At 40.0% G+C, this 27,922-nt stretch overlaps 1 protein-coding gene across 2 annotated transcripts in view; it reads right to left on the bottom strand.

Annotated features, from left to right (window-relative positions):
- LOC137501881 (putative fatty acyl-CoA reductase CG5065) overlaps positions 1-15,142 on the bottom strand; it is a 191,894-nt gene extending 176,752 nt beyond the window's left edge. The window contains exon 1 of one of the 2 annotated variants that reach the window (XM_068229016.1): positions 15,070-15,142. In XM_068229016.1, coding sequence (XP_068085117.1) covers positions 15,070-15,090 — 21 coding nt within the window. In that variant the 5' untranslated portion in view covers positions 15,091-15,142. The remainder of the gene's footprint in view (positions 1-15,069) is intronic. The other variant, XM_068229017.1, reaches the window with a different exon arrangement.
- Positions 15,143-27,922: the final 12,780 nt, after the last annotated feature.

Genomic DNA, 27,922 nt, shown 5'->3' with positions numbered 1-27,922 from the left:
GGCTGCAGATTGCCATGAACACTCATCTGCTATTATTCCGCTAAATATGCACACTGTTCATTCCAATCAATGCCTCAGAGTAGGGATTGAATAGCCCGAATGCTATGATGATCCAGTGTGTTACGTACCAGTAGAATCAGAAAATTTATAAACCAGGGGAATGTCATGCTAAAGAAGAAAGTTATCTAACTCCCCAGCTACTTCCCATCAATATTCAGACAGGCTGTTATACTCTGTACGACTGGGCGAGTTGACCGTGTGGTTAGCGGTGCGCAGCTGTGAGCTTGCATCCGAGAGATAGTGGATTCGAACCCCATTGTCGGCAGCGCTGATGATGGTATTCCGTTGTTTCCCCACTTTCACACCAGTCAAATGCTGGGCCTGTACCTTAATTAAGGCCTAAGGCACTCCTAGCCCTTTCCTATCCCATCGTCGCCATAAACCTATCTATGTCGGTGCGACGTAAATCAAATAAAAGATACTCTGTACGCAGCAGTAATCCTATCTACCGGAGATGAAGGGCAACAGATGACACAAAGCACATCACGACAAACAATGGTCAAAGTAATGTTATTGTTGATCAATGTTATGAGCTTTCTATATTGTAGGCCTTCACATTTAGTTTTCTTTCGACTCTGTGATTTTTAAAATATTTTATACAATAAACTGTAGTTTCTTATTCTTCGACTTTACATAGCGATTTTCATTAAATACTGTTTACCCATTTCTGGTTACTCGGCGCTGATATGGACTTAGTAACAAAAATCCTAAATCGATAATATCTTTGTGATCATAGCCAGTACGGTAACAATGTATAAGACATGAATAATAGGAAATGTAATACTATATAACCCTAGTTATGTAGCATTCATCGATTACACCTCTAATAAGAAATATTTGAGAATTACATTTTAGGCCTTCCCCTAAATTACCATTTCACTCAGCGTGAATAAAATAATTTACAGCCTAGACTATAGCGACTTATTTCCTGACTTTGCATACCGATTTTCATCATGATAGTACTACGAATAACAATATTTGAGAATAATATTTTAGGCCTTCCCCTAAACTACCATTTTTCTCAGCGTGAATACAATTATTGATAGCCTATATTGTAGCAACTTATTCCCCAACTTTGCATACCCATTTTCTTTAAAATACGACCACTAATAACATAAATAGTTGAGAATTCAATTTTAGGCCTTCCCCTAAACTACCATTTCACTCAGCGTGAGTAAAATGATTTATAGCCTATATTGTAGAGGCTCATCCTCCGATTTCACATACCGATTTTCATTAGACCACTAATAACATAAATAGTTGAGAATTCAATTTTAGACCTTCCCCTAAACTACTTGCTTGTTGTTTTAAGGGGCCTAACATCGAAGGTCATCGGCCCCCCTAAACTACCATTTCACTCAGCGTGAGTAAAATGATTTATAGCCTAGATTGTAGAGGCTCATCCCCTGACTTCACATACCAATTTTCATTAAATTCCCTTCAACCGTTTTCTCGTGATGCGTGTACAGACGGACAGACAGACAGACAGACAGACAGACAGACAGACAGACAGACAGACAGACAGACAGACAGACAGACAGACAGACAGACAGACAGAAATTACGGAAAAGTATAAAGTGCATTTTCTTGTTACTATGGACGTGATCGATACAGAAATACAATTATTTTCAAATTCTGAGCAATGTACAGACAAAACTCTTATTTTATATATATAGATTGTTTGGTCGGAGGAGTTATACCAGATGAATGGAGAGTTGCTATAGTAGCCCCTGTGTATAAAGGAAAGGGTGATAGACATAAAGCTGAAAATTACAGGCCAGTAAGTTTGACATGCATTGTATGTAAGCTTTGGGAAGGCATTCTTTCTGATTATATTAGACATGTTTGTGAAATTAATAACTGGTTCGATAGAAGGCAATTCGGTTTTAGGAAAGGTTATTCCACTGAAGCTCAACTTGTAGGATTCCAGCAAGATATAGCAGATATATTGGATTCTGGAGGTCAAATGGACTGTATCGCGATTGACCTGTCTAAAGCATTTGATAGGGTGGATCATGGGAGACTAATGGCAAAAATGAGTGCAATTGGACTAGACAAAAGAGTGACTGAATGGGTTGCTATATTTCTAGAACATAGATCTCAGAGAATTAGAGTAGGTGAAGCTTTATCTGACCCTGTAATAATTAAGAGGGGAATTCCTCAAGGAAGTATTACCGGACCTTTATGTTTTCTTATATATATAAATGATATGAGTAAAGGAGTGGAATCGGAGGTAAGGCTTTTTGCGGATGATGTTATTCTCTATAGAGTCATAAATACGTTACAAGATTGTGAGCAACTGCAACGTGACCTCGAAAATGTTGTGAGATGGACAGCGGGCAATGGTATGTTGATAAACGGGGTTAAAAGTCAGGTTGTGAGTTTCACAAATAGGAAAAGTCCTCTCAGTTTTAATTACTGCGTTGATGGGGTGAAAGTTCCTTTTGGGGATCATTGTAAGTATCTAGGTGTTAATATAAGGAAAGATCTTCATTGGGGTAATCACATAAATGGGATTGTAAATAAAAGGTACAGATCTCTGCACCTGGTTATGAGGGTGTTTAGGGGTTGTAGTAAGGATGTAAAGGAGAGTGCATATAAGTGTCTGGTAAGACCCCAACTAGAGTATGGTTCCAGTGTATGGGACCCTCACCAGGATTACCTGATTCAAGAACTGGAAAAAATCCAAAGAAAAGCAGCTCGATTTGTTCTGGGTGATTTCCGACAAAAGAGTAGCGTTACAAAAATGTTGCAATGTTTGGGTTGGGAAGAATTGAGAGAAAGAAGAAGAGCTGGTCGACTAAGTGGTATGTTCCGAGTTGTCAGCGGAGAGATGGCGTGGAATGGCATTAGTAGACGAATAAGTTTGAATGGCGTTTATAAAAGTAGGAAAGATCACAATATGAAGATAAAGTTGGAATTCAAGAGGACAAACTGGGGCAAATATTCATTTATAGGAAGGGGAGTTAGGGATTGGAATAACTTACCAAGGGAGATGTTCAATAAATTTCCAATTTCTTTGAAATCATTTAGGAAAAGGCTAGGAAAGCGACAGATAGGGAATCTGCCACCTGGGCGACTGCCCTAAATGCAGATCAGTATTGATTGATTGATAGATTCCCGAATGATAAAAACAGGAGGGCAAAATGGGTTCAAAATTGCCGACATCATAAGTGACAGCCCACAGAATATTCGCAGCTGTGTGAAGTTAGTACAAACCTTGCTACATAAAAACAAATAATCACCCAGTTTAATTATATTTACTTTTGTGGTGTAGTGGTTAGTGTGATTAGCTGCCACCCCTGGAGGTCCGAGATCGATTCCCGGCTCTGCTATGAAATTTGAAAATTGGTACGAGGAGCGGAACGGAATCCATTGAACCTCGGGAGGTCAAATGAGTAAAAAGGGTGTTCGATTCCCGCCTCAGCCATGCTCGAAGTGGTTTTCCATGGTTTTTCACTTCTCCTCCAGGCAAATGCCGGATCGGTACATAACTGAACACTACGGCCGCTTCTTTCCTCTTCCTCGTCTACTCATTCCAATATTCCCATTCCCCGACAAGGCCCCTGTTCAGCATAACAAGTGAGGCCGCCTGGGCGAGGTACTGGTCCTCCTCCCTAGTTTTATCCCCGACCCAAAGTCTCACGCTCGAGGATACTAACTTTGAGGCGGTAGAGGTGGGATTCCTCCATGAGTCCGAGGGGAAAACAAATCCCGGACGGCAAACGGATTAAGAAAGAAAGAAAGAAAGAAAGAAAGAAAGAAAGAAAGAAAGAAAGAAAGAAAGAAAGAAAGAATGAATGAATGAATGAATGAATGAATGAATGAATGAATGAAAGAAAGAAATAATACGGTAAAATTTGCATAATTTATTCAAATTATTATTATTATTATTATTATTATTATTATTATTATTATTATTATTATTATTATTATTATTATTATTATTATTATTGCGTTGTATAAAATGTATATCACCAACAAAGCGGCTGCGGGTCTTGGGTCACTTAATTGTCAGTTTGCATTCGGGAGATAGTGGGTTCGAATCACACTGTCGGCAGCCCTGAGGATGGTTTTCCGTGGATTCCCTTTTTCACACCTTTCAAAAGCTGGGGATGTACCTTAATTAAGACCATGGTTGTTTCCTTCCCTCTCCCATCGTCGCCATAAGACCTATCTGTGTCAGTGCGACGTAAAAGGAATCGTAATAGAATGTACCGGTATTACATTATAACAGCAAACTTGTGTCGTCATCCCCTGGCGGTGCGACTCTTTCGTTTTTCAGGCATACCCGCAATAGATGTGAGCTGCATGTACCATTTCGACCACATACCATTCTTGAATTTCTCGCAGTAGCGGGAATCGAACCCGGACCCCGAGGACGGCAGCTAATTACATAAACCGTTAACACTACGAAGACAGTTCTCTAATATGCGTTTATTCCTGTTACTAGAATTGTAGCCTAAATTGCTGGCTTTAATATTAATAGACCTCATGTTGTGTTAGGCCTTAGCCTATATGTAATTATTTAATTTTAACTGTTCACACTTCTTTGATCATCATATTACTTTGTTCATGCTTAGGTACCCTAAATTAGGCCTACTGGCTGAAATATTGATGATCATTTTGTCATATAGGCCTTGTCTGTTCTTATTGCCATTGCAAGTGCTCACAATATATGAAAACTGAGTGCTTATAGATGACAAAATATACACTTATGAAAATGGAAATTGCAACACCATGAAGGCATTGGTCGTTTATGTTGATTTTCAAGATATGGAACGATACCATGTAGGTATGTGAACGATCAAAGTTTCAGACCCATTGGATTGTTGCTACAGGTCTCCCCACGTGATTGGTCGCGGAGGAATCAACTCCAGTATACGGACTCTGGTGTAGCGTAGTTGACTTGCAGTCTGTGCAGTGAAGTGTTCCTCGTCAAACATATATGTATATGTGTATAAGTGTATATGTAGTGCTGGTTTTGCTAAAAATGAAGATACTTGGACCTGTGTTAGCTGTGGCGAGAGCAATTTGAATAGCGGTAACAAACCTAGGCTTACAACGGTCAACGAATCGCTGGCGTCTCATTCCTTGGAGGATGGAGGTAATGATAATGTACTTGTAATTCTCTCTTTATTGCAACAGGATTTACAAGCATTAAAAGCGGAGAATGAGATTTTAAAGGAGAAGGTACGTTTAGCCTACTGGAATCGAAAGTACCGGTACCAGTAAACACTCAGAACACAGGTGGCTCCGTGAATTCTAGCGCGTGGTGTCAAGTTGCTTCAGATTCTAGGAGGAAAAGTGTACAGTTAAATAAGGAAAACTTTGTAATTGACACCAAAAATAGATTTTCAGCCCTGAGGGAAGTAAGCGATACGCAAGGTATCCGTACGGGAAGCAGTCAAACGTATAGCGCAAAATCCGTTACGAGAAGCGGCAAAGTTAGACCTAAAATCGCACACAGTGCACCGGCGAAAGTGTCGAACATTCTTATATTTGGTGATAGCCAGGCGAGGGGAATTGCGGACAAAATGAACAATGAAGATATTGCAGCATCGGCTGTCATCTATCCTGGGGCCCCAATGAAGAAGGTATTGGAAAACACGGAGCAGGCGGCAAGAAATCTCGGAAGTCGTGACGCAGTAGTGATCATCGGCGGGACGAACGACGTAGGTCACAACGACGCTAAGAACGTCATTTCTGAACTTAAATGAACACAAGATAAGTTGACTCACACTAACATCTTTGTAGTGAACGTGCCCCACAGGCATGATTTGATTAGAGACTCGTGTGTGAACATTGAAGTGGACAAAGTTAATGCAGATATGGTTAAAATTTGTAAAGATTTTCGTAATACACAGGTAATTGATAGCAGTAGTTTCGAGAGACATTGTTACAAAAAGCATGGCCTTCATCTAAACAATTCAGGTAAACGAAAGATAGCAAATATTGTTCTAGATTTTATTAATCTTAAGATATGTACTGTAAAAAAGGCAACTTCCTTGAGTTGTAATACTGACCAGGAAAACTAGTAGAAAGAACCAGCTGTACTTCAAGCTGGCTCAGCCAACTAGAAAATTAAACTCAGGAAAGTAAGGAATTTTAAGTTACCCAATTGCAACAGTCAAGTTTTAGGGAGGAAGAGGGTCTGAGATTGCTCTTGGTAAACTGTCAGAGTGTAGTAAATAAACAATTAAAATTCGGTACATTGATGGAATCTTATGAGACTGATGTGGTGATAGGAGTGGAATCGTGGTTGAGAGATGGGGTGGGTAATAGAGAAGTATTTCCAGAAGCGTACACAGGCTATCGTAGAGACCGAGGAGATAAAAAGGGAGGGGGGCGTATTTATTCTGGTGAAGGAAACTTATTGTTCACATGAATGGTTTACCGATGAAAGGGATGAAATATTAGGGATAAAATTAATTTGTGATAATACGAAGGAGGTGGGAATTATAGGAACTACAGGCCTGGAAGAGAGGAAAGAGACATGGAAATATTTGAGGAAATAATAGATTATACTCATAAAAACAATAATAATGATGTGGTAATAATTGGGGGAGATCTAATCTTGCCTGAAGTTGAATGGAATGGAGCTGCAAGTGAAGCCCATGAACAGAAACTGGCAAATAAGTTAATTTGGGAGGGAGGATTTACACAAGTAGTACAAGAACCAACTCATCTCAATAACTTACTAGATATATTCTTGGTTAAACCATGGGAAATTGTTGATAAAACTGAGGTAATTGAAGGAATAGATGACCATAAGGCTGTAATAATGGATGTAGGACTGGTACCAAAAAGGCTTAATAAGAGGGTCACACAAGACAAGAAATTGTACAGAAAAACTAAAGGTGATGAGTTTTGGACTTACCTTAAATCACAATTCATTTGTTGGATAAGTGAAGGGAGTAATGTGGATACACTTTGGGCTAAATTCAAAAGGAATAATTTGGGAAGGAGAGAAGAGATTTGTACCTGTTAAGAAGGGTAAAATGACCTCAGATCCTGTTTATTATACAAGGGAAATAAGAAAATTAAAAAGAAAATGTAGAATAGTGAACAGGAAAATCAAAGAAGGTAGGGAGAGTAGAGAAAGTACAAAACGGCTAATGAGGGAACTGAATAGAGTGAAAAAGGAAGCAAAAGAGAATTATATGAATGGCATACTTTAAGAGCGTAGTGACCACAAAAGGAAATGGAAAAAGCTGTATTCATATATCAGGAATCAAAAAGGAAAAGGAATCCAAATTCCTACAATGGTGGGAGAAGGGGGTGAACACTATTTAACAGATACTGAGAAAGCAAATCTATTTAGTAGGGAATTCAGAGATTCAGTAGAAGATTGTCAGGAGTTGGAAACAGTAACAGAAGATACAGATGGAGAGACACAGAGGGAAACAAGAAGCTTCTCATTCACAAATTAAGATATTTTTAGATAAATCCAACTGCTTCAGCAAGGAAAAGCAGCAGGAAGTGATCAAATTACTGGGGAGGTATTAAAGACAATGGGGAGGTACATAGTGCCTTATTTCAAATTTCTCTTTCACTATGTCATAAATAATAGTGTAATACCAAAGGAATGGAAGGAATCTATAATAATACCAATTTATAAAGGAAAGGGTGATAAAAGGAAACCAGAGAACTACAGACCAATCAGCCTGACCAGTATAGTTAGTAAAATACTGGAGAGTTTAATAGCAAAGTACATCAGAGGGATATGTGATGATAAAAATTGGTTCATGAGGAGCCAGTATGAATTTAGAAAAAAATGTTCTTGTGAGGCACAACTGGTGGGATTTCAGCAGGACATATCAGATCAGTTGGATTCAGCAGGCCAGTTAGATTGCATAGCCATAGATCTTTCCAAAGCCTTTGATAGAGTGGAACATGGAATATTATTAAAGAAATTGGAGGGAATAGGATTGGACATAAGGGTTACATGTTGGGTAAAGACTTTTCTAAATTCAAGGATTCAGAAAGTCAAAGTAGGAAATAATGTATTGCAGGAAGATAAAGTTTGGAAGGGAATTGCACAGGGTAGTATAATTGGTCGGTTACTTTTCTTAATATACACAAATGATCTAGGGAACAATATAACATCAAAAATAAGATTGTATGCAGATGATATAATTGTTTATAGAGAAATAAATACCATTGAGGATTGTTCAGAATTACAAAGGGACCTTGAGAGTATCCAACAATGGGTTGAAGAGAATAATATGAAGGTTTATGGAGGCAAATCAACTGTTACAACATTTACAAACAGGAGTTTTAAAACTGAATTTGAATATACTTTGGATGAGGTAGTTATCCCAAAAGATGGCAAGTGCAAATACTTAGGTGTAAGATTTGAAAGTAATTTGCACTGGAAGGATCATGTGGATGACATTGTTGGGAAAGCATACAGATCGTTACATGTCATAATAAGGCTACTTAAAGGATGAAACAAAGAATTAAAAGAGAAAAGTTACCTAAGTATGGTTCGTCCATTATTGGAATATGCAAACGGTGTTTGGGATCCTCACCACGAATACCTAATAAAAGAAATAGATAGTGTGCAGAGGAAGGCAGCAAGATTTGTAACAGGGGATTTCAGGAGAAAGAGTACCGGTAGTGTATCAGAAATGTTAAAGGAACTAGGGTGGGAAACTTTAAGTAAGAGAAGGGAGAAAACTAGACTTACAGGATTATATAGAGCCTATACAGGAGAAGCAGCATGGGGAAATATCCGTGAGAGGCTTCAGTTGGAAAATAATTATATCGGGAGGACTGACCACAAGTATAAAATTAGAAGGAATTTTAGCAGAAGCAATTGGGGTAAATTTTCATTCATTGAGAAGGGTGTGAAGGAGTGGAACAGTTTACCAGGGGTAGTGTTTGATCCTTTTCCAAAATCTGTACAGATATTCAAGAAGAGAATAAACAGCAACAGAGAAAATAAGTGAAATGTTTGAGGGCATTCGACCAGTGCAGGTTAATGTAAATAAAAAATGTGTGTGAATAAATTAATTCTATCCCCTGGTCTAAGGAGTTTGGACAGCCAAAGTAGGGGACTGCCTGTAGGGGTGATGTACAGTGGGGACTTTGAGTTCCCTGGGACCGCTACGGTACCTGTGAAGGCCCTTCAGGAACTCTGAAAAGTGGTGGCAAAATGGGGCTCTGGTTAAGATGCAGCAGGTCGTTTTGCTACTTAGGCTCCAGAATGGGTAAAGGAAAAAAAAGAAGTAAATAAATGCAATGTAAATTTTAATCTTATACCAGTTGTACAGTGTCATTTGAAGTAATTCCACATACTGTATATCAGTTGACTATATTTGTAAGTAGTACAGGAGATATTATAAGTAGAATTTTGTAAACAATATAAATTTATTGAGGAAGAGCTGTTTAATAGAAAAAATTGTTAGCGTAAATTGTATAATATTGTATTATAGGAAAATTTTATTCTCTTGTTAATTTAATATTTAGTGCTTGGCAATAATGTACTTTAGTGTACCATTTGCCATCGAGGTAGACACCTCATTTGCAAATAAAGAGATTTTTTTAACATGCCTCGACGACAGAGAAGAACACGCTATCAACAAATTTCGCCGTCTGAGAGGGCTCGGATAATTGGGCTGTGTGAGGTTGGATTATCGCTAAGGTCTGTCGCTGCACGTGTTGGCCGACAGGTATCTACGGTACAACGTGTATGGCAGCAGTGGTCAAATGAAGGCACCCACACTCGTAGACCTGGCACAGGCGCAGCGCGACGGACAACTGTGAGAGAGGATCGCTGCATCATACGGATGGCCCGGATGGAACCCCATGCAGCAGCAGCGCAAATTCGAGCAGCTGTGGCACCCCACGTTACACAACAACCAGTTGGTAATCGCCTGCGTGCTGCTGGCTTACGAGCCCGTGTCCCTGCAGAAGGTGTTCCATTGACCCCACAACAGCGACGTGTAAGGCTGGCCTGGTGTCGAGAAAGATCGACGTGGGTCGACGAATGGCATAGGGTCGTCTTTAGTGATGAATCGCGCTTCTGTCTTGCCCGCAGTAATCTCCGGAATCGTGTGCGCCGACGTACCGGGGAGAGGGGCCGCCCAGATCTTATTGTCGAGAGGCACACAGGGCCTACACCAAGCATTATGGTCTGGGGAGCTATTGGCTTTAATGTGAAATCACAATTAATGCTTGTTGAGTGCACTATGACTGCTCTACGGTACGTTGATACGGTACTCAATTCGGTGGTTGTCCCTATGATGGCGAACATTGCTAATGGGATGTTTCAGCAGGACAATGCCGGGGTTCACACTGCACGCATCTCCAGAGAAGCTCTCCACGACATCACAACCTTAGAATGGCCCGCCAGATCCACGGACCTCAGTCCTATTGAGCATGTGTGGGACATGATGGGTCGACAACTGGCCAACCGTCCTCAGCCACCCACAACTCTGGAACAACTGACCCGTGCAGTGCAGCAAGCATGGGCCACAATTCCTCAGGAAGCGATCCAGGGCCTTATTGACTCCATGCCTCGACGAATTCATCAATGTATTGCAGCTCGTGGTGGTCACATCCTGTATTGATTGTTGTCCAAACGTGCGGTCAGAGGGGCCTGAAAGTGTAATCATCGAATCACAACCGAACACTCGTCCTGCATGTTCACTTGCAGCAATGTATCACCACTTCTTCTGGGTGTTGCAATTTCCATTTTCTTCAGTGTATAAATTAGCATTATTTCACAATTTGCAGGTTATGGTAAAACTATTAATTACATGTAATCAAAGGCAAAAAATTAATTTTACAGCTTTTTTGTTCTTAAATCATTTTTAAATCCGAAACTCCCCTGTATCCAACACGGAAATACTGTGGGGAACGCCCAGACTTAGTCCCAACATGGCGGCTACTTGGGCGTGTCCTGACCTGTGTATATAGACCTCGTGTTGTGACAAACACCCAGTCCCCGAGCCAGAAGAATTAATCGGGCACGATTAAAATCCCCGACCCGGCCGGGAATCGAACCCGGGACCTCTGAACCGAAGATCTCAACGCTGACCATTCATCCAATCAGTCGACCCTTCCTACAAACGAATATTCGATCCAATTTGTCCTTTTGGATTCCTGCTTTATCTTCATATTATGATTTTTCCTCCCTTTAAAAACACCACTCAAATTTATTCGTCTACTAATGTCATTGCACGCAATTTTCCGCCGAAAGCTCGGAACATGCCACATAGTCGAGCTGCTCGTCTCTTTTCTCCCAAGTCTTCCCAGCCCAAACTTAGCAACATTTTCGTAACACTACTATTTGTTTTCGGAAATCGCCCAGAAAAAAAATCGAGCTGCATTTCTTTTGACTGTCTCCAGTTCTCGAATCGAGTAATCCTGGTAATGAAATGGCGTATGGCTTTTAATGCCTGGAGTGTCCGAAAACATGTTCGGCTCGCCAGGTTCAGGTCTTTCGATTTGACATCCGTAGGTGACCTGCGCGTCGTGATGAGAATGAAATGATGATGAAGACGACATATACACTAAGCCCCCGTGCCAGCGAAATTAACCAATGATGGTTAAAATTCCCGACCCTGCCGAGAATTGAGCCCGGGGCCCCTGTGACCAAAGGCCAGCACGCTAACGCTTTAGCCATGGAGCCGGACGAGTAATCCTGGTGAGGGTCCCACACACTGGGACCATACTCTATTCGGAGTCTTACAAGAGACTTATACACCTTCTCCTTTACATCCTTACTACAACCCATTAATACCCTCGTAACCATGTGCAGAGATCTGACCAAAACGATCTTCGGCAGAGAAGCTATTGACAGGGTGTCACATTTCAAGTACCTAGGATTCTTTCTAGCTGACCCGTTGTAGAAATCATAGCGAGAATCGGCATTGCAGAAGTGTGTGTATTCGAAACTCGTTGCGTGTCGTGAAATGTGTGTTACCTGGGCTGCTTGACGATGTCCAAGGATGGACACTAAAGGCTCGTCAATGAACGGAACCTAGGCCTTTGAAACGTGAATGTATCACAGAGTGAAGATCACATGCGTAGACCACGTAACCAACGAGAAGATACTCCGTCGTGTCGAGAAACTATATGAAGCCTGTGCTCAATGCCTCGTCCTTCAGTCCCCCGGATCCCGTGTTCGATTCTCGCCTTCTCGAGAGATTTTAATTATGTTGTTGTTTGGTCATCAGTCCATAGACTGGTTTGATGCAGCCGTCAATGACACCCTACCCTGTGCTAAACTTTCCATGTCTACGTAACTATTACATCCTACATCTGCTCTAATCTGTTTCTCATATTCATACCTTGGTCTACCTCTACCGTTCTTACCACCTACACTTCTCTCAAAAACTAACTGAACAAGACCTGGGTGTCTTAAGATGTCTCCTATCATTATGTCTCTTCTTCTCGTCACATTCACCAAATCGATCTCCTCTCACCAATTCGATTCAGTACATATTCATTTGTGATTCGATCTCTCCACCTCACTTTCAGCATTCTTCTGTAACACCACATTTCGAAAACTTCTATTCTCTTTCTTTCTGAGTTAGTTATCGTCCATGTTTCACTTCCATACAATGCCACGCTCCAGATGAAAATCTTCAAAAACATCTGTAATTCCTCTATCAATGTGCGAAGTGAGCAAATTTCTTTTCTTAAGAAAGGTTTACCTTGCTTGTGCTAGTCTGCATTTTATGTCCTCCTTACTTCTTCTATCGTTAGTAATTTTACTACCCAAGTAACAATATTAATATACTTCCTTTAAGACTTAATTTCCTAATCTAATATTACCTGCATTACCTGACTTTGTTCGACTGCACTCCATTACTTTTGTTTTCGACTTATTTAGTTTCATCTTGTACTTCTTATCCAAGACTCCTTCCATACCATTCTGAAATTACTCTAGATCTTCTGCAGTCTCAGATAAAATAACGATAACATCGGCAAATCTCAGAGTTTTGATTTCCTCTCCTTGGATTGTGATGACCTATCCAAATTCCTCTTTGATTTCCTTTCCGGCCTCTTCTATATAAACAAAAATAATTAATTCCCTCGTTTCGGGGTCTGAGTATTTGTGCAGTCCTCAACATCCCTGCAATTCACAAACCACACACAATATTATCCTCCCCCATACTTACACGGCCTTCTTATAAAGGCTACACCAGGATATCAATAGCCACACAAATGTACTATTAATATTTCCTCGCAAAACGTACGGAAAAACCTTTTTTCATCAACATCGTTATTTTTGATGAAAGGGATTTATTTCATTTTTCTGTGACTGTTATTAAGAGAGCTGATAACCAAATGGATGGTTATAAGTAGGAAAGAAGATGGCATTCGAGGTAATCTCACAGCAGCAAAGGACCAGACCGCAAGAGTGGCAACATTTAAATACGGTACCTGGGATGTCACATCAATGATGACTGGGACCTTGCTCATGAGATCAGATGCCGAATTGACCAGGCCAGAACTTCTTTTCAGAGACTTAGAAAACTTCTGACAAGCCGTGACCTTTCCGTTACACTACGGACACGACTACTCCAGTGCTACGTTTTCAGCATTTTGTTATAAGGCGTAGAGGCATGGACACTAACCGAGACCATTCGCAAGAAGTTGCAAGTATTTGAAATGTTGACGTACCCAAGGATGCTGAAGATACCTTGATCAGCTAAATTGACCGATATAGAAGTTTTCGCACCGTATGAACAAAGAACCAGAAATTCTCACAAGGAAGCTAGAATACTTCGATCATATAATGCTGAATAGTAAATACCACCTTCTGCAAGTAATACTCCAAAGGAAAACTAATGGAAAACGTGGTCCGGGGAGAAGTAAGACATCGTGGCTCGGCAACTTGAGCCAGTGGTTTGGGGGTGACAAAACTTACTCTGTTCAGAACAGCTCTGAACACACAACAGATTGCTAATGTTCTGAGAGGACATGTCACATGATGAAGAAGATAACCATATTGATTTACTTGAAATAACAATCAGAGAAGATAATCGGTCCGATGCTGAGATGGGTCAGTCAAGTTCAATGGAGCACATTTTTACCAAAAAAGAGCAAAAAACTTCTGTGGGAACCAATAAAATCTTACTGACAATTTATAATAATTTCTTAGTACCAATTATCACACATAGTCTTGAAACCTGCACTCTAAACCAGCAGATATGCCGGTAACTTCTAAGCCGTGAAATGGAATATTTAAGAACAACACTTCAGAAACATAAGAGAGAACCAAATCCAGAATTAAATTATAAGAAAACAGGTGTATTTTAAACAATCACTGAGAGAAACATGTCAAATGACTCGAATCACTCAGAAACACAAAGAGAACACGGGTGGAAACTGTGATTGAAAACCAGACTCGCAGCCAAGCGGGGGAGGGGTGTGTTGGCCCCATGGAATTTTTACGAAATAATATAAACAGAAACAGATAATAAGCAAGTGAAAGTCGACTCAAAGGGACTCTTTTGAATATCAGGGTGACAAAATGGTAAAACCAACAGATCTCTTCAGTCTATTTCTTAGAAGCCTCAAAAGTTGGATTTTATATTGTAATCTGAAGATACTATTTGCCACAAAACTATTCACTTTGATCTCATTGTCCTTGTTCTGTATTTTAATGCAAGATTTTGTAATGCACCGGTACTGTAATCTGAATATCAACATAATTTGCTTGTATCAATGTCCTTTTGATACTCGTGCATACCCGCACCACACACGCAAAAACACCTTCATTATGTCGCATCATCATTTAGAAACTACAACCCTCCATCGGTCGATCATGGCTACGCTCGTGTTGAAAACAAGATAACCAGGGGTAAACCAAGAAAAACATGGCTTGATCTAGTTGTATAAGACTTGAGAAAATGAGGAGTGGATTGGGAGCAGATCCAGCGAGAAAAGTCCTTCCTCAACACAAAAAATGGATGCGGTTGATGTTGATGATGAAAATGATGAACAATCACCACTGAAAGAAACATTAAGTACAAGATGTGAACTTACCGATAAGGTTAGACGTGACATTGTTCCTTGCAGGTTATTTGACTACTAGAATGCATACTAGAGTGCCTTTTTTACAGACGTCTCAGATTGGTAGGAAACAATTAGCATACAATAGAATGAAGGTTAAATGAATTCGTTGATCCTTGATTGTATCAGTTCCTGCAACGACCTCCATGTGAGATTTGTGCTCGACAAAGTGGAAGCGGGACAGACTTTTCTCCGCGTACTCCGGTTTTCCCAGTCATCTTTAATTCCAGCAACACTCTCCAATATCATTTAATTTCATCTGTCAGTCATTAGCCGGCCCCGCGGTGTAGGGGTAGCGTGTCTGCCTCTTCCCGGCCAGGTCAGGGATTTTTACCTGGACCTGAGGTTTGGTTCGAGGTCCACTCAGCCTACGTGATTACAACTGAGGAGCTTAGCTTATCTGGCGGCCCCAGTCTAGGAAGCCAAGAATATCGGCCGAGTAGGGCGTCGTGCTGCCCACACGACAGCTCATAATCTGGAGGCCTTCAAGCTGAGCAGCGATCGCTTGGTAGGCCATGGTTTGGTTGGTTTTTTTTGTCATTCATAAACCATTGCCCCAGAGGTGAGCGACAGGCTTCTCAGCCGGCACAACTTATATCCTCGCCGCTAGACGGGATCTTCATTCATTCCATCCCTGACCCGGTCGAATGACTATTCGAAAAAATAGGAACAGGCTGAGAATGTTCATTTTTCAATGGAAACGAAAAAACCAGGTACATATCTACGAATAGAATCAGTGAGAGCTTCACTTGCTACGGGCTTTACGTCGCACTGACACAGATAGGTCTTATGGCGACGATGGGATAGAAAATGCCTAGGAGTTGGAAGGAAGCGCCCGTGGCCTTAATTAAGGTACAGCCCCAGCATTTGCCTGGTGTGAAAATGGGAAACCACGAAAACCATCTTTAGGGCTGCCGACAGTGGGATTCGAACCCACGATCTTCCGGATGCAAGCTCACAGCCGCGCGCCTCTACGCGCACGGCCAACTCGCCCGGTTGAATCAGTGAGAGCTAAAAGTTGACAAGTCCACTTTCGGCAATTTTCAGATAATCAGTGCAATGGGCCGTTCTGTTGATGTACTATTCTGCCGTCATCGCGAGAACCGAAACTGATGTAAACAAAGAACATCATATATCCATCCGCGGTTTTCACGTTGATTGAAGAATGGCTGGGCTATTTCCAAGCACATGACAAGAGTCACGTGTGGTTGTCAAGGAACTGTCATTACCTTGCTTGATTGCCGCGATTACATCAGACTGTTACCGGATGCCACCGATGTCAACATGTAGATGAAATGTAATGATGATATGGATTACGAAGCAAATTATATTCACTGTCCGCAAGGAATAAACAACAGCTGAATGGCACCAAATACAGTAGAGACAATACGCAACACTTACGGACTTAGCCTTGTTAAAATGGGAAACAAGTCGCAAGTGGCGCTCCTAGTGGCTTGACCTGAAAATTCGCGCTAAATTCAAATATCAATGGAAATGTATATACGGAAATGGATAAATCTATTACGTCTAGAAAGAAAGTGTTACTAAGATGTTAACTTCAAAGTTGCTAAAGCAATTCTGGATAAATGAATGAAGAATTATTTAACAGGTTATTATTTAAAGACTGAAATTAGAGATATAATCAAGATGTGAAATGGACTGCTGTGAAAGGGCTTGATCTCTCATTTATGCATTACTTTTTTACCTTTAGAATTCCTGCTTGAACTTTCACGGCGAGATTTTTCTTTTCTCATTTCAAAGCATTGTATCATCATATTGTCCGGCTCCATGGCTAAATGGTTAGCGTTTTCGCCTTTGACCACAGGGGTCCCGGGTTCGATTCCCGGTAGGGTCGGGAATTTTAACCATCATTGGTTAATTTCGCTGGCACGAGGGCTGGGTTTATGTGTCGTCTTCATCATCATTTCATCTTCATCATGACGCGCAGGTCGCCTACGGATGTCAAATCAAAAGACCTGCGCCTGGCGAGCCGAACATGTCCTCGGACACTCCCGGCACTAAAAGCCATACACCATTTCATTCAATCATCATATGAAAATATTTGCCCTCCGTGGCTCAGACGGCAGCGCGTCGGCCACTCACTGCTGGATACCGTGGTTCAAACCCCGGTCACTCCACGTGAGATTTGTGCTGGACGAAGCGGAGGCGGGACAGGTTTTTCTCCGGATACTCCGGTTTTCCCTGTCATCTTTCATTCCAGCAACACTCTCCATTCTCATTTCATAGCATCTATCAGCCATTAATAAACCGCTTTGCGAGTGGCGACCCCATCGTACTACCAGCCTATTGAACTAATGACCTTTGTGCCCTTTGAATTTTAAGTATTAAAGTTATTACAGGAGGCCGCATGTCAATTATAATAAGAAGCTCGAATTTTTATATATCTCAGAGGCGACACGTGGCAAGGGGGTGGCTACCTTCCTTCCCACGCTATGATATGTGACGTCATCCGCACGTGTCTAAAGTGGATGGATACAGAAGAAAGTTTATGTTGAATAAGTATATTTAAATAAAAAAATTAGTGGTGAACGCAGTATAATGAGGGTCTTGTGTTTATCTATAAGACAAGTGGTCTTTAGTAAGACGGATTTGAAACTGCTAAGCCATTTTTGGGGATTATTTCAGAAGAGACGCGCGTGTCTATTTTACACACGCCGAGTCGACAGAAAATATTGCCTATCAAATGAGGTGCTTTAACCAGTTAATTTGGTAAGAATAAATTTTAAATGTTCATGAACACTGCCGCTAGCAAGTTAGCCAGTACGTGGTTACAGCAAAAACTCTTTTAAATACAGTTCCACAAAGTCGGAGAAAGTATGCAAATTTCTTGGCGGCAAGGAAGAAATGCCTGGAGAGAGGGGATAGCTCCTATAAAATAAGAAGGGACGCCATATTGAAACCTTTGCATTTGTTTCATTGAAGCGTGAGAGAGATGGTTGAACTGTTCAGTAAATCGTTCGTCAAAAAAGTAGACTAATTACCGGTACTACAAACCTAGATTCTGCCGATGTGGCTGGGTCTTGACTCCATGTGGAGATAGTTGTTCATAGTAGAAGTAATCTGATAAAATACGGTCCAGATACCGATGTAGTATTTATAAATGTATAATAATGTGGTGTAAAGAGAAGTAATTCGTGTGCGGGCAACAAATACAATCAGTCGAGTTCGATCAACGAAACACCAAGTGAAGGTCATTTTTTTTTTAATGCTTTATTTTTCAGGAAATATGACTCAAACAAAATCTGAAACCATAAGTGTAACAATGAAGAAATAAATATAGAAGGGTTACTGGTGAGTCAAAAATGGGAGCTGACGTACAATTAAGGTAGGTGTAAATACCATGTAACAAACAAGATGGCGACTACTGTGTGTGAGTCTGTGATATCCGTGGTGGATAATGGTGTAAGATGCAGTGAAAAATGTGGCAAATGCAGAAGAGTAGTTGAAAATGGGATTCTGTGTCGTAAGTGCGATGAATGGTACCATTTGCGTTGTGCAAATATTGTAAATAGGACTATTATTGAAGAAAGTGTGTGGCTGTGTCTCGAGTGTAAACAAACTGATAGTGAGGCAGAACAACAAGAATCTATGCTTAAGATTTTAGGAGTGCTAAAAGAAGACTTATGTGCTCTGAAACTTGAAAATGAAAGCTTAAAGGACAGAATAAAGAAACTGAAAGATAAAGAAGACAGTGGAGAAGAAAGATCGTTGTGGACGGAAGTGACGAGTAGTCATTTTAGGCCTAATGTTAAACATATGGGAGAAATTACGTACAACTTAAAACCGGGAAAAAACTCTTTGCAGTGCCAAAATAGATTTCAGTTATTGCAACAAGTTCCAGGAGAAGACACTTCAAGTTTTCCGAATAATTTTAAATCCAGTGGAGGTAACCTACAGAAGAAGAAAACCAACCGAAAGTCAAGATCGCCAAAAATTCATCTCTACGCAGACAGTCAAGGGCGGGGTATGACAGAAGGCATCAAAGATGAGCTGCATAATCCAAAAACTGAAGTTTTAAGACTAATAAAACCAGGTGCCAAAACTGAAGACGTCCTTTCAAGTTGTGATCCTGTGTTAGAGAAGGACAGTTATGTGATGATTGTGAGTGGTACAAATAACATTGCTGCAAATGAAGGCGAGGAACTAATTACGACCCTCAGAGGTAAGATTTCCAAACTACCTGACTCAAAAGTAATTGTAGTTAATGTGCCACCCAGGTATGACATTATAGAGGACTCGTGTGTGAACAAAGCTGTACATGATGTAAATATAAAAATCAAGAGATTATGTAAGAGTTTTAGAAATGTCTATGTAGTGGATACTTTAGGTCTTGGCAGGCAAATGATAACTAGGCATGGGTTACATCTGAATGTTAATGGAAAAGCAACTCTCTGTAGACAAATTGCTACAATTATCAACAGAGATTTGCAAACTAACATGCACTTAAGAAAACCCATACCACTAAATTGGCATATACAGGGAAACTTGCCAGAAAACCCAGAACCTTAAATCAAGATCTGGGTTCCAGGGACGTTCTCAACTCATGAGTCAAATGTTACCCAGTTGCAACAGTCAAGTTTTAGGGAGGAAGGGGGTCTGAGATTGTTCTTGGCAAACTGTCAGAGTGTAGTAAATAAACAATTAAAATTCGGTACATTGATGGAATCTTATGAGACTGATGTGGTGATAGGAGTGGAATCGTGGTTCAGAGAAGGGGTGGGTAATAGAGAAGTATTTCCAGAAGGGTATACAGTCTATCATAGAGACCGAGGAGATAAAATGGGAGGGGGGTGTTTATTCTGGTGAAGGAAACTTAGGCCTATTGTTCACATGAATGGTTTGTGATAATATGAAAGAGGTGGGAATTATAGGAACATATAGGCCTGGAAGAGAGGAAAGAGACATGGAAATATTTGAGAAACTAATAGATTATACTCATAAAAACAATAATAATGATATGGTAATAATTGGGGGAGATCTAAATTGCCTGAAGTTGAATGGAATGGAGCTGCAAGTGAAGCCCATGAACAGAAACTGGCAAATAAGTTAATTTGGGAGGGAGGATTTACACAAGTAGTACAAGAACCGACTCATCTCAATAACTTGCTAGATGTATTCTTTGTTAAACCATGGGAAATTGTTAATAAAACTGAGGTAATTGAAGGAAAAGGTGACCATAAGGCTGTAATAATGGATGTAGGACTCGTACCAAAAATGCTTAATAAGAGGGTCACACAAGACAAGAAATTATACAGAAAAACTAAAGTCGATGAATTTGGGACTTACCTTAAATCACAATTCAGTTGCTGGATAGGTGAAGGGAGTAATGTGGATACACTTTGGGCTAAATTTAAAGGAATCATTTGGGAAGGAGAGAAGAGATTTGTACCTGTTAAGAAGGGTAAAATGGCCTCAGACCCTGTTTATTGTACAAGGGAAATAAGAAAATTAAAAAGAAAGTGTAGAATAGTAAACAGGAAAATCAAAGAGGGTAGGAAGAATAAACTAGAAAACAGCTAATGAGGGAGCTGAATGAGTGAAAAAGGAAGCAAAAAAGAAATATATGAATGGCATACTTCAAGAAGGTAATGGCCACAAAAGGAAATGGAAAAAGCTGTATTCATATATCAGGAATCAAAAAGGAAAAGGAATCCAAATTCCTACAATGGTGGGAGAAGGAGGTGAACACTATTTAACAGATACTGAGAAAGCAAATCTATTTAGCAGGGAATTCAGAGATTCAGTAGAAGATTGTCAGGAGTTGGAAACAGTAACAGAAGATACAGAGGGAGAGACACATAAGGAAACAAGAAGCTTCTCATTCACAAATGAAGATATTTTCAGATAAATCCAACTGCTTCAGCAAGGAAAAGCAGCAGGAAGTGATCAAATTACTGGGGAGGTATTAAAGACAATGGGGAAGTACATAGTGCCTTATTTCAAATTTCTCTTTCACTATGTCATAAATGATAGTGTAATACCAAAAGAATGGAAGGAATCTATAATAATACCAATTTATAAAGGAAAGGGTGATAAACGGAAACCAGAGAACTACAGACCAATCAGCCTGACCAGTATAGTTTGTAAAATACTGGAGAGTTCAATAGAAAAGTACATCAGAGGGATATGTGATGATAAAAATTGGTTCATGAGGAGCCAGTATGGATTTAGAAAGAAATTTTCTTGTGAGGCACAACTGGTGGGATTTCAGCAGGACTTTTCAGATCAGTTGGATTCAGGAGGCCAGTTAGATTGCATAGCCATAGATCTTTCCAAAGCCTTTGATAGAGTGGAACATGGAATATTATTAAAGAAATTGGAGGGAATAGGATTGGACATAAGGGTTACATGTGGGGTAAAGACTTTTCTAAATTCAAGGATTCAGAAAGTCAAAGTAGGAAATAATGTATTGCAGGAAGATAAAGTTTGGAAGGGAATTGCACAGGGTAGTATAATTGGTCGGTTACTTTTCTTAATATACACAAATGATTTAGGGAACAATATAACATCAAAAATAAGATTGTATGCAGATGATATAATTGTTTATAGGGAAATAAATAACATTGAGGATTGTTCAGAATTACAAAGGGACCTTGAGAATATCCAAGAATGGGTTGAAGAAAATAATAAGAATGTTAATGGATGCAAATCAACTGCTACAACATTTACAAACAGGAGTTTTAAAACTGAATTTGAATATACTTTGGATGAGGTAGTTATCCCAAAAGATGGCAAGTGCAAATACTTAGGTGTGAGATTTGAAAGTAATTTGCACTAGAAGGGTCATGTTGATGACATTGTTGGGAAAGCATACAGATCGTTACATATCATAATGAGGCTACTAAAATGATGTAACAAAGAATTAAAAAAAAAAAGTTACTTAAGTATGGTTCGTCCATTATTGGAATATGCAAACAGTGTTTGGGATCCTCACCAAGAATACCTAATAAAAGAAATAGATAGTGTGCAGAGGAAAGCAGCAAGATTTGTACCAGGGGATTTCAGGAGAACGAGTACCGGTAGTGTATCAGAAATGTTAGAGGAACTAGGGTGGGAAACTTTAAGTAAGAGAAGGGAGAAAACTAGACTTACAGGATTATATAGAGCCTATACAGGAGAAGAAGCATGGGGAGAAATCCGTGAGAGGCTTCAGTTGGAAAATAATTATATTGGCAGAACTGACCACAAGTATAAAATTAGAAGGAATTTTAGCAGAAGCGATTGGGGTAAATTTTCATTCATTGGGAAGGGCGTGAAGGAGTGGAACAGTTTACCAGGGGTAGTGTTCGATCCTTTTCCAAAATCTGTACAGATATTCAAGAAGAAAATAAACAGCAACAGGGAAAATAAATGAAATGTTAGAGTTCATTCGACCAGTGCAGTCTATTGTAAATAAAAAATGTGTGTGAATAAATTAATTCCATCCCCTGGTCCACGGAATTTGGACAGCCAAAGTAGGGGACTGCCTGTAGGGGTGAAAGGAGATATATTGGACAATTCGTGCGCCACCTCCCCCTCCGGCTCCCTGGGGCCCGCTCCACCTCCTCCTCCCGGGGGGCCTTCCCAGGGGCCTCCTCCTCCGCAGCCAGGGGCCTCTTCCAGTGCTGTCAACTTAACCTTACTAGCGCCAAATTTGAATTGGTAAACAAAGCCACGTGCTTTGTGACAGCTATCATCGACAACAACGCATCGCTGACCTCACTGCTGCCATATTGACGGGCCCAAACCTCAGTGCTGCCAATTTAACCTCACTAGCGCGAGATTTGAATCGGTAAACAAATCCACGTACTTTTTTGAGAGCCACATGCTTTTTCTGACAGCTATCATCGACAACAACGCATCGCTAACCTCAGTGCTGCCATCTAAACGGGCCTAAACGTTAGTGCTGCCAACTTAACCTTACTAGCGCGAGATTTGAATCGGTAAACAAAGCCACGTGCTTTTTTGACAGCTGTCATACGCCATTTTTAATCAATAGAGCACCGTGCTGCTATCTTGCGAGAAATTTCGTCAGCTGTTACCCGCCATCTTTAATCAACAGAACACCGTGCTCGTAGTAGCGGGCAATTTCTACGTCACAGCTGTCATCCGCCATCTTTAATAAGGAAAGCACAGTGCTGCACTCTTTAGTTGAAATGTGGTGGCGGCAATTTGAAAAATTCTACGTGCTCTTGTTTGGAAACAAATCCACGTGCTTTTTTGACAGCTGTCATCCGCCATCTTTAATCATGGGGGCACCGTGCTGCCCTCTTTAGCTACTTACCTTTGAAATGTAGTGGCGGCAAATTCGAAGTGCTTTTTTTGACAGCTGCCATCCGCCATCTTGCATCACAAACCTCAGTGCTGCACTCTTTAGCTACTAGCTAAATTATTAAACAAATCTACGTGATTTTTATCAGCCATTTTGCATCGCTAACCTCAGTGCTACACTCTTTAGTTGAAATGTGGTGGCGGACAATTTGACAAGCTGCCATCTTTAATCAAGAGAGCACCGTGCTGCCCTCTTTAGCTAAAATGTGGTGTGGACTATATGACAAGCAGACATCTTTAATCAAGAGAGCATCGTACTGCCATCTTTATACTAGACTTTATTCTTTGAAATGTGGTGGTAGGTAATGTGCTTAGTAGCCATCTTTAATCGTGCTGCTATCCTTATCGTAGTAGCGGACAATTTAAAAGAACATGTCAAGCAATACCTTTGTTCTAAGAAGATCATATCACAAAAGAAGTGATTAAGAATATAATCGAACACTGTACTCGATACAACATATGATTACAACATCGGTTGATGTGTTTACAACATATCTGGGGTATACCTTTGTTATAAGAGAAAAAAGACTAGAATTCTGAACAGCTTGCGTAAGATAGCAACGCTTATAACTTCCTTTACCTTTACTTACTCTGCTAAGGTATAGCTTTATCGAACATACAACGCGATCTTATGCATAAGGCAGCGCACATATCGTGTACCTGCAGTGATGCATGTTTAGACTTGAACACATACTGCTGCTCATAGTTCGATGTTGTAGAACACTGCATTGCAAGACTAGAATCGAGTACTGTTTAGAAAGAAAAAATCCTTCTCAACAAACTTACTAAGCTGCTCTTTTTCCTCCTCCTCTGTCAAGGTATATCTCTATCGAACATGCATCGCAAAAGCAAGAGTGTGCAAGTTTAGACTTGAACACATACTACCATGAACACATACTACCGTTCAAAAACATATACATACTATAGTTCGATGTTGTAGAACACTGCATTGCAAGTCTAGAATCAAACACTGTTTAGAAAAAAAATTCTCTTCTCAACATACTTACTGAGCTAGACGATAACATACTTACGAATCTGCTCAACACCTTCTTTCTTGACATACTTACTCTTCTTCCTTGAGTGATATAGTATTGAACAAAACTCTACCTTGCAAATAAGGAGCGAGAGGAAGAGGAGAAGGTAATACCTAATCTAAAATAAAAGAATATTTCAATTCTACATTATTTATTTACATCTTATATGTACAAGTTTTATCTCGAATCATTTTACCGTAGTAATGTTTGCGTACTTCTCCTATTCTCGATGCAATTCTTGTATGTACAAGTTGACACTTTAATCATTTACCGTACTACGCTCTCAGCGTACCTCATACTATCTTTATACAATATGTACAGTGAATTGTGTTGTAAGACAGCTTAACATATATATTACAAAGTATACACCTCTAGCATAATGTTTACACACACACACACACACACACACACACACACACACACACACACACACACACACATCTGCTTTATGTGAAGTAGTACCTATCAATACTACTATGCCCCCAGGCTAGAGTGTTGGTAGAATTTGAAATGATAAACCGTTTGCAATCATCATTATTAAGAGCTACCTTACTAATTAAATGAGTGTACAACTGATGCTTCTTGCTTCTAATGACAGACATTTGCTTATGTAAAATAGGTAGATTACTTTTAATACAATTTTTATAATTTTCTAAACTTAGCTGATTCTGAACTACATTCTTTTTAATCCCTTTCAATCTCTTTAATTGTAGTTCATTTAAGAGTTTTATGCAATATGACTTGGATTTAGTACCTACAAATGAATCAATAATATTTCCAGCATATTCATCTTTCATTTTACCTAGAACCTTTTTGTTTACTAGCGGTAGATGATACTGATTATTTTCAGGATAGTTACTAGTATCAAACCTACCCAAGTCGAGCTTTATATCATTGTAATAGTCATCAGTTTTGATTTGGTAAATAAACGAATCGGGATATCTGTGTAGAGCAATTGCGCATTATGAGCGTACTTCATCATATAATCGTAATGGAATTCATACATGAGTGTTTTAGCTAATTCCAGTACTGCAAAGCCGACGTAGGTAGGTTTATCGTACTTAACCTTAACACGATTCATCTGTATAATAACTAAATTTTCATGTATAATAGTACAGCTATGGAAATTCGGTTTACTTATTAAATAGTTAGCACCATACCTTTTCTTAATATTTTCCCAGTTCGTAATCAATTTTACATTAACGCGTTTGTCAACATTTTCCATAGTCTTACCAAACACACTGTTATTCATGAGCTTGTAGAAATCTTTCTCAAACTCGTTAACTGCATTTGTTCTTAAATTATTGTTGAGATCGATATATGGCCTTAGCCACGGTGACTGATTAAATTCTAGTACGCGATGCATTTTGGTTAACTTCAAACCATGCTGCAAACACTGTTTTAAATTTCGATAATGAATGACATACTTAGATTTATCACACAAAATAGCAATTAGCATTTTTGTTGTTGATGTGATGTACGGGGACTTCATATTTTCAGGGCAGAACGGTAAGTCATTGTGAGAAGTGTGTAACTCTTTAGGATACTGTAAGTCAACTTCGAGGAAATAGCCATTATTAGCTTCATCGTCTAGGGCGTGCAGCTGTAAATCATCAATTTCACACTGCGTTAGCCAGCGGAAACTACTTACCGGTAGATGCTGACTCATCGCCCACCCATACTGATCGTTAGCATCGAGATAAACAATATACTGAGATTCCTGACTGGAGTCAAAACTCGGCATGTACTTATTATTTTCCTTAGAATACCACCCCCTGCACTGACGTAGACCACCTCGAATAGACGATTTTATAAAGTGCACCATATAAATATCTGTTAGCGGTTCCAAATTCTCCTGCGTGTATTTTAACATGGCATCCCAACTTAACCCAGGTGCTTTAAAATACTGACATGGATAAAGGTTGTAGGTTTTCCTGCAAACACTGCGAAAATTTTCGAAAACATCAGCTAACAAAAGTACATCCGTCTTTCAATATAAGTCAGAGTATTCACCTAGTGTTTGAATGTGGAACTGCTCCCAGATATGTTGCGCATGTAAATAGTCATCATCACAAATATCCGCTGAATTCAGCGAGCTGTAAAATGATTGTTTTGATGGTAAAGCACGTTCTTCGAGGCGTTCTAAGCAGTCAAGATATTCATAACAAAAGACGCCCTTACGCCGAAGTAAATTAAACTGCGCTTCTTCAGGAAAAACGCGTCGAATTTCTGTAAATTGTTCTGGCAGCAGATTAGTAGAAAGTTTGTCGAGGCTACTCGCCATAAAGCGAAACGAGTCAAGAAATCTCAGTTTTATAGAATGCTCCTCATCTACTTTTACACACTTTGTAAATGCAATGTACCGCTCTTTGTTCTGAGGGATTATATCTACTTTTTCATCTGAAGCTCCAAATTGTGAAACGATGAAATGTGAGTCGTAACCAGATAAGTTATGAAAAATTACGGGAATAAATTTTGGAACTCTGTACTTAAGATTACAGCAATTATGAGCAGGTCATCTGTACAAGCCAGTTAAATGATCATGATCGAAAACTTTAGGGTCATTTTCGGAAAATTCCCCATCACAAATACTATCCCAACAGCCTGCGCAAGGCCAAGAGCAGGTGGCCCAACTGAAGGGAGAGATAACGGATACTAGGGCTGACTTAATGGTCATCGTAAAAAAGCTTAAATGGTGTACGAAACGAGATAGGCACACTCAAAGACGGTATGACGCAATTCAATGAGGAGGTCAACGTTTCGATCACCGAAGTCTCCAACAATTTTAAATATAGAATATCAAGTTTTAAGACGGAGATGTTGTCCTTAGAGGCTATCCAAGAGAAGACAGAAGCTCAGATAAACAGGGTAAAAGAAGAGATGACAACCGAGATCAAGAAGGAAGTCCAGGAGGCGAGACAGTTCACGGAGGAAGAAGTCGGCCGTGTGAAGACAGAAATCAAGGGCGAAATGTCTAGTCTCTGGAAGGAAGTTAACGGCAGGATCGCTCAAAACAAGGAAGATAGTAGCCAGAACGGCATAGAGCTAGGAGAAAGGATCACGTCATGGGGTGAACGACAGCAGATGGCCGAGATCAGAATAGATAGCAACGCCGGCCAGATAACGGACCTTAAGCGTGATTTAGGGACGCACGCCAGTATAATACTAGACCTCCAGAGGGAGATGACACAGTTAAGATTGCAGGATGATAGGTCCATGACTAATATAAAATCTATGTCATACCAGCAATGTTACCTGGGACCAGAACCATTAAATGAAGCCAGTAAGCTAGGACAACCGCCAGATGACACAGCGCACGATAGTCAAAGTATACCCAGTTACATAGAGGGAGTGCACATGAGCAGAAATGCACAGATGTCAACTCCAATAATTAATATTATTCGGACATGGGACGATATGCCCAGGAAATTTGACGGATTAGAAGCAGTGACGCCCAAGGG

This window comes from Anabrus simplex, chromosome 8 (assembly GCF_040414725.1).
Source record: "Anabrus simplex isolate iqAnaSimp1 chromosome 8, ASM4041472v1, whole genome shotgun sequence".
Classification (NCBI taxonomy): Eukaryota; Metazoa; Arthropoda; class Insecta; order Orthoptera; family Tettigoniidae; genus Anabrus; species Anabrus simplex.
This window is presented reverse-complemented; position numbering and strand designations above follow the sequence as displayed.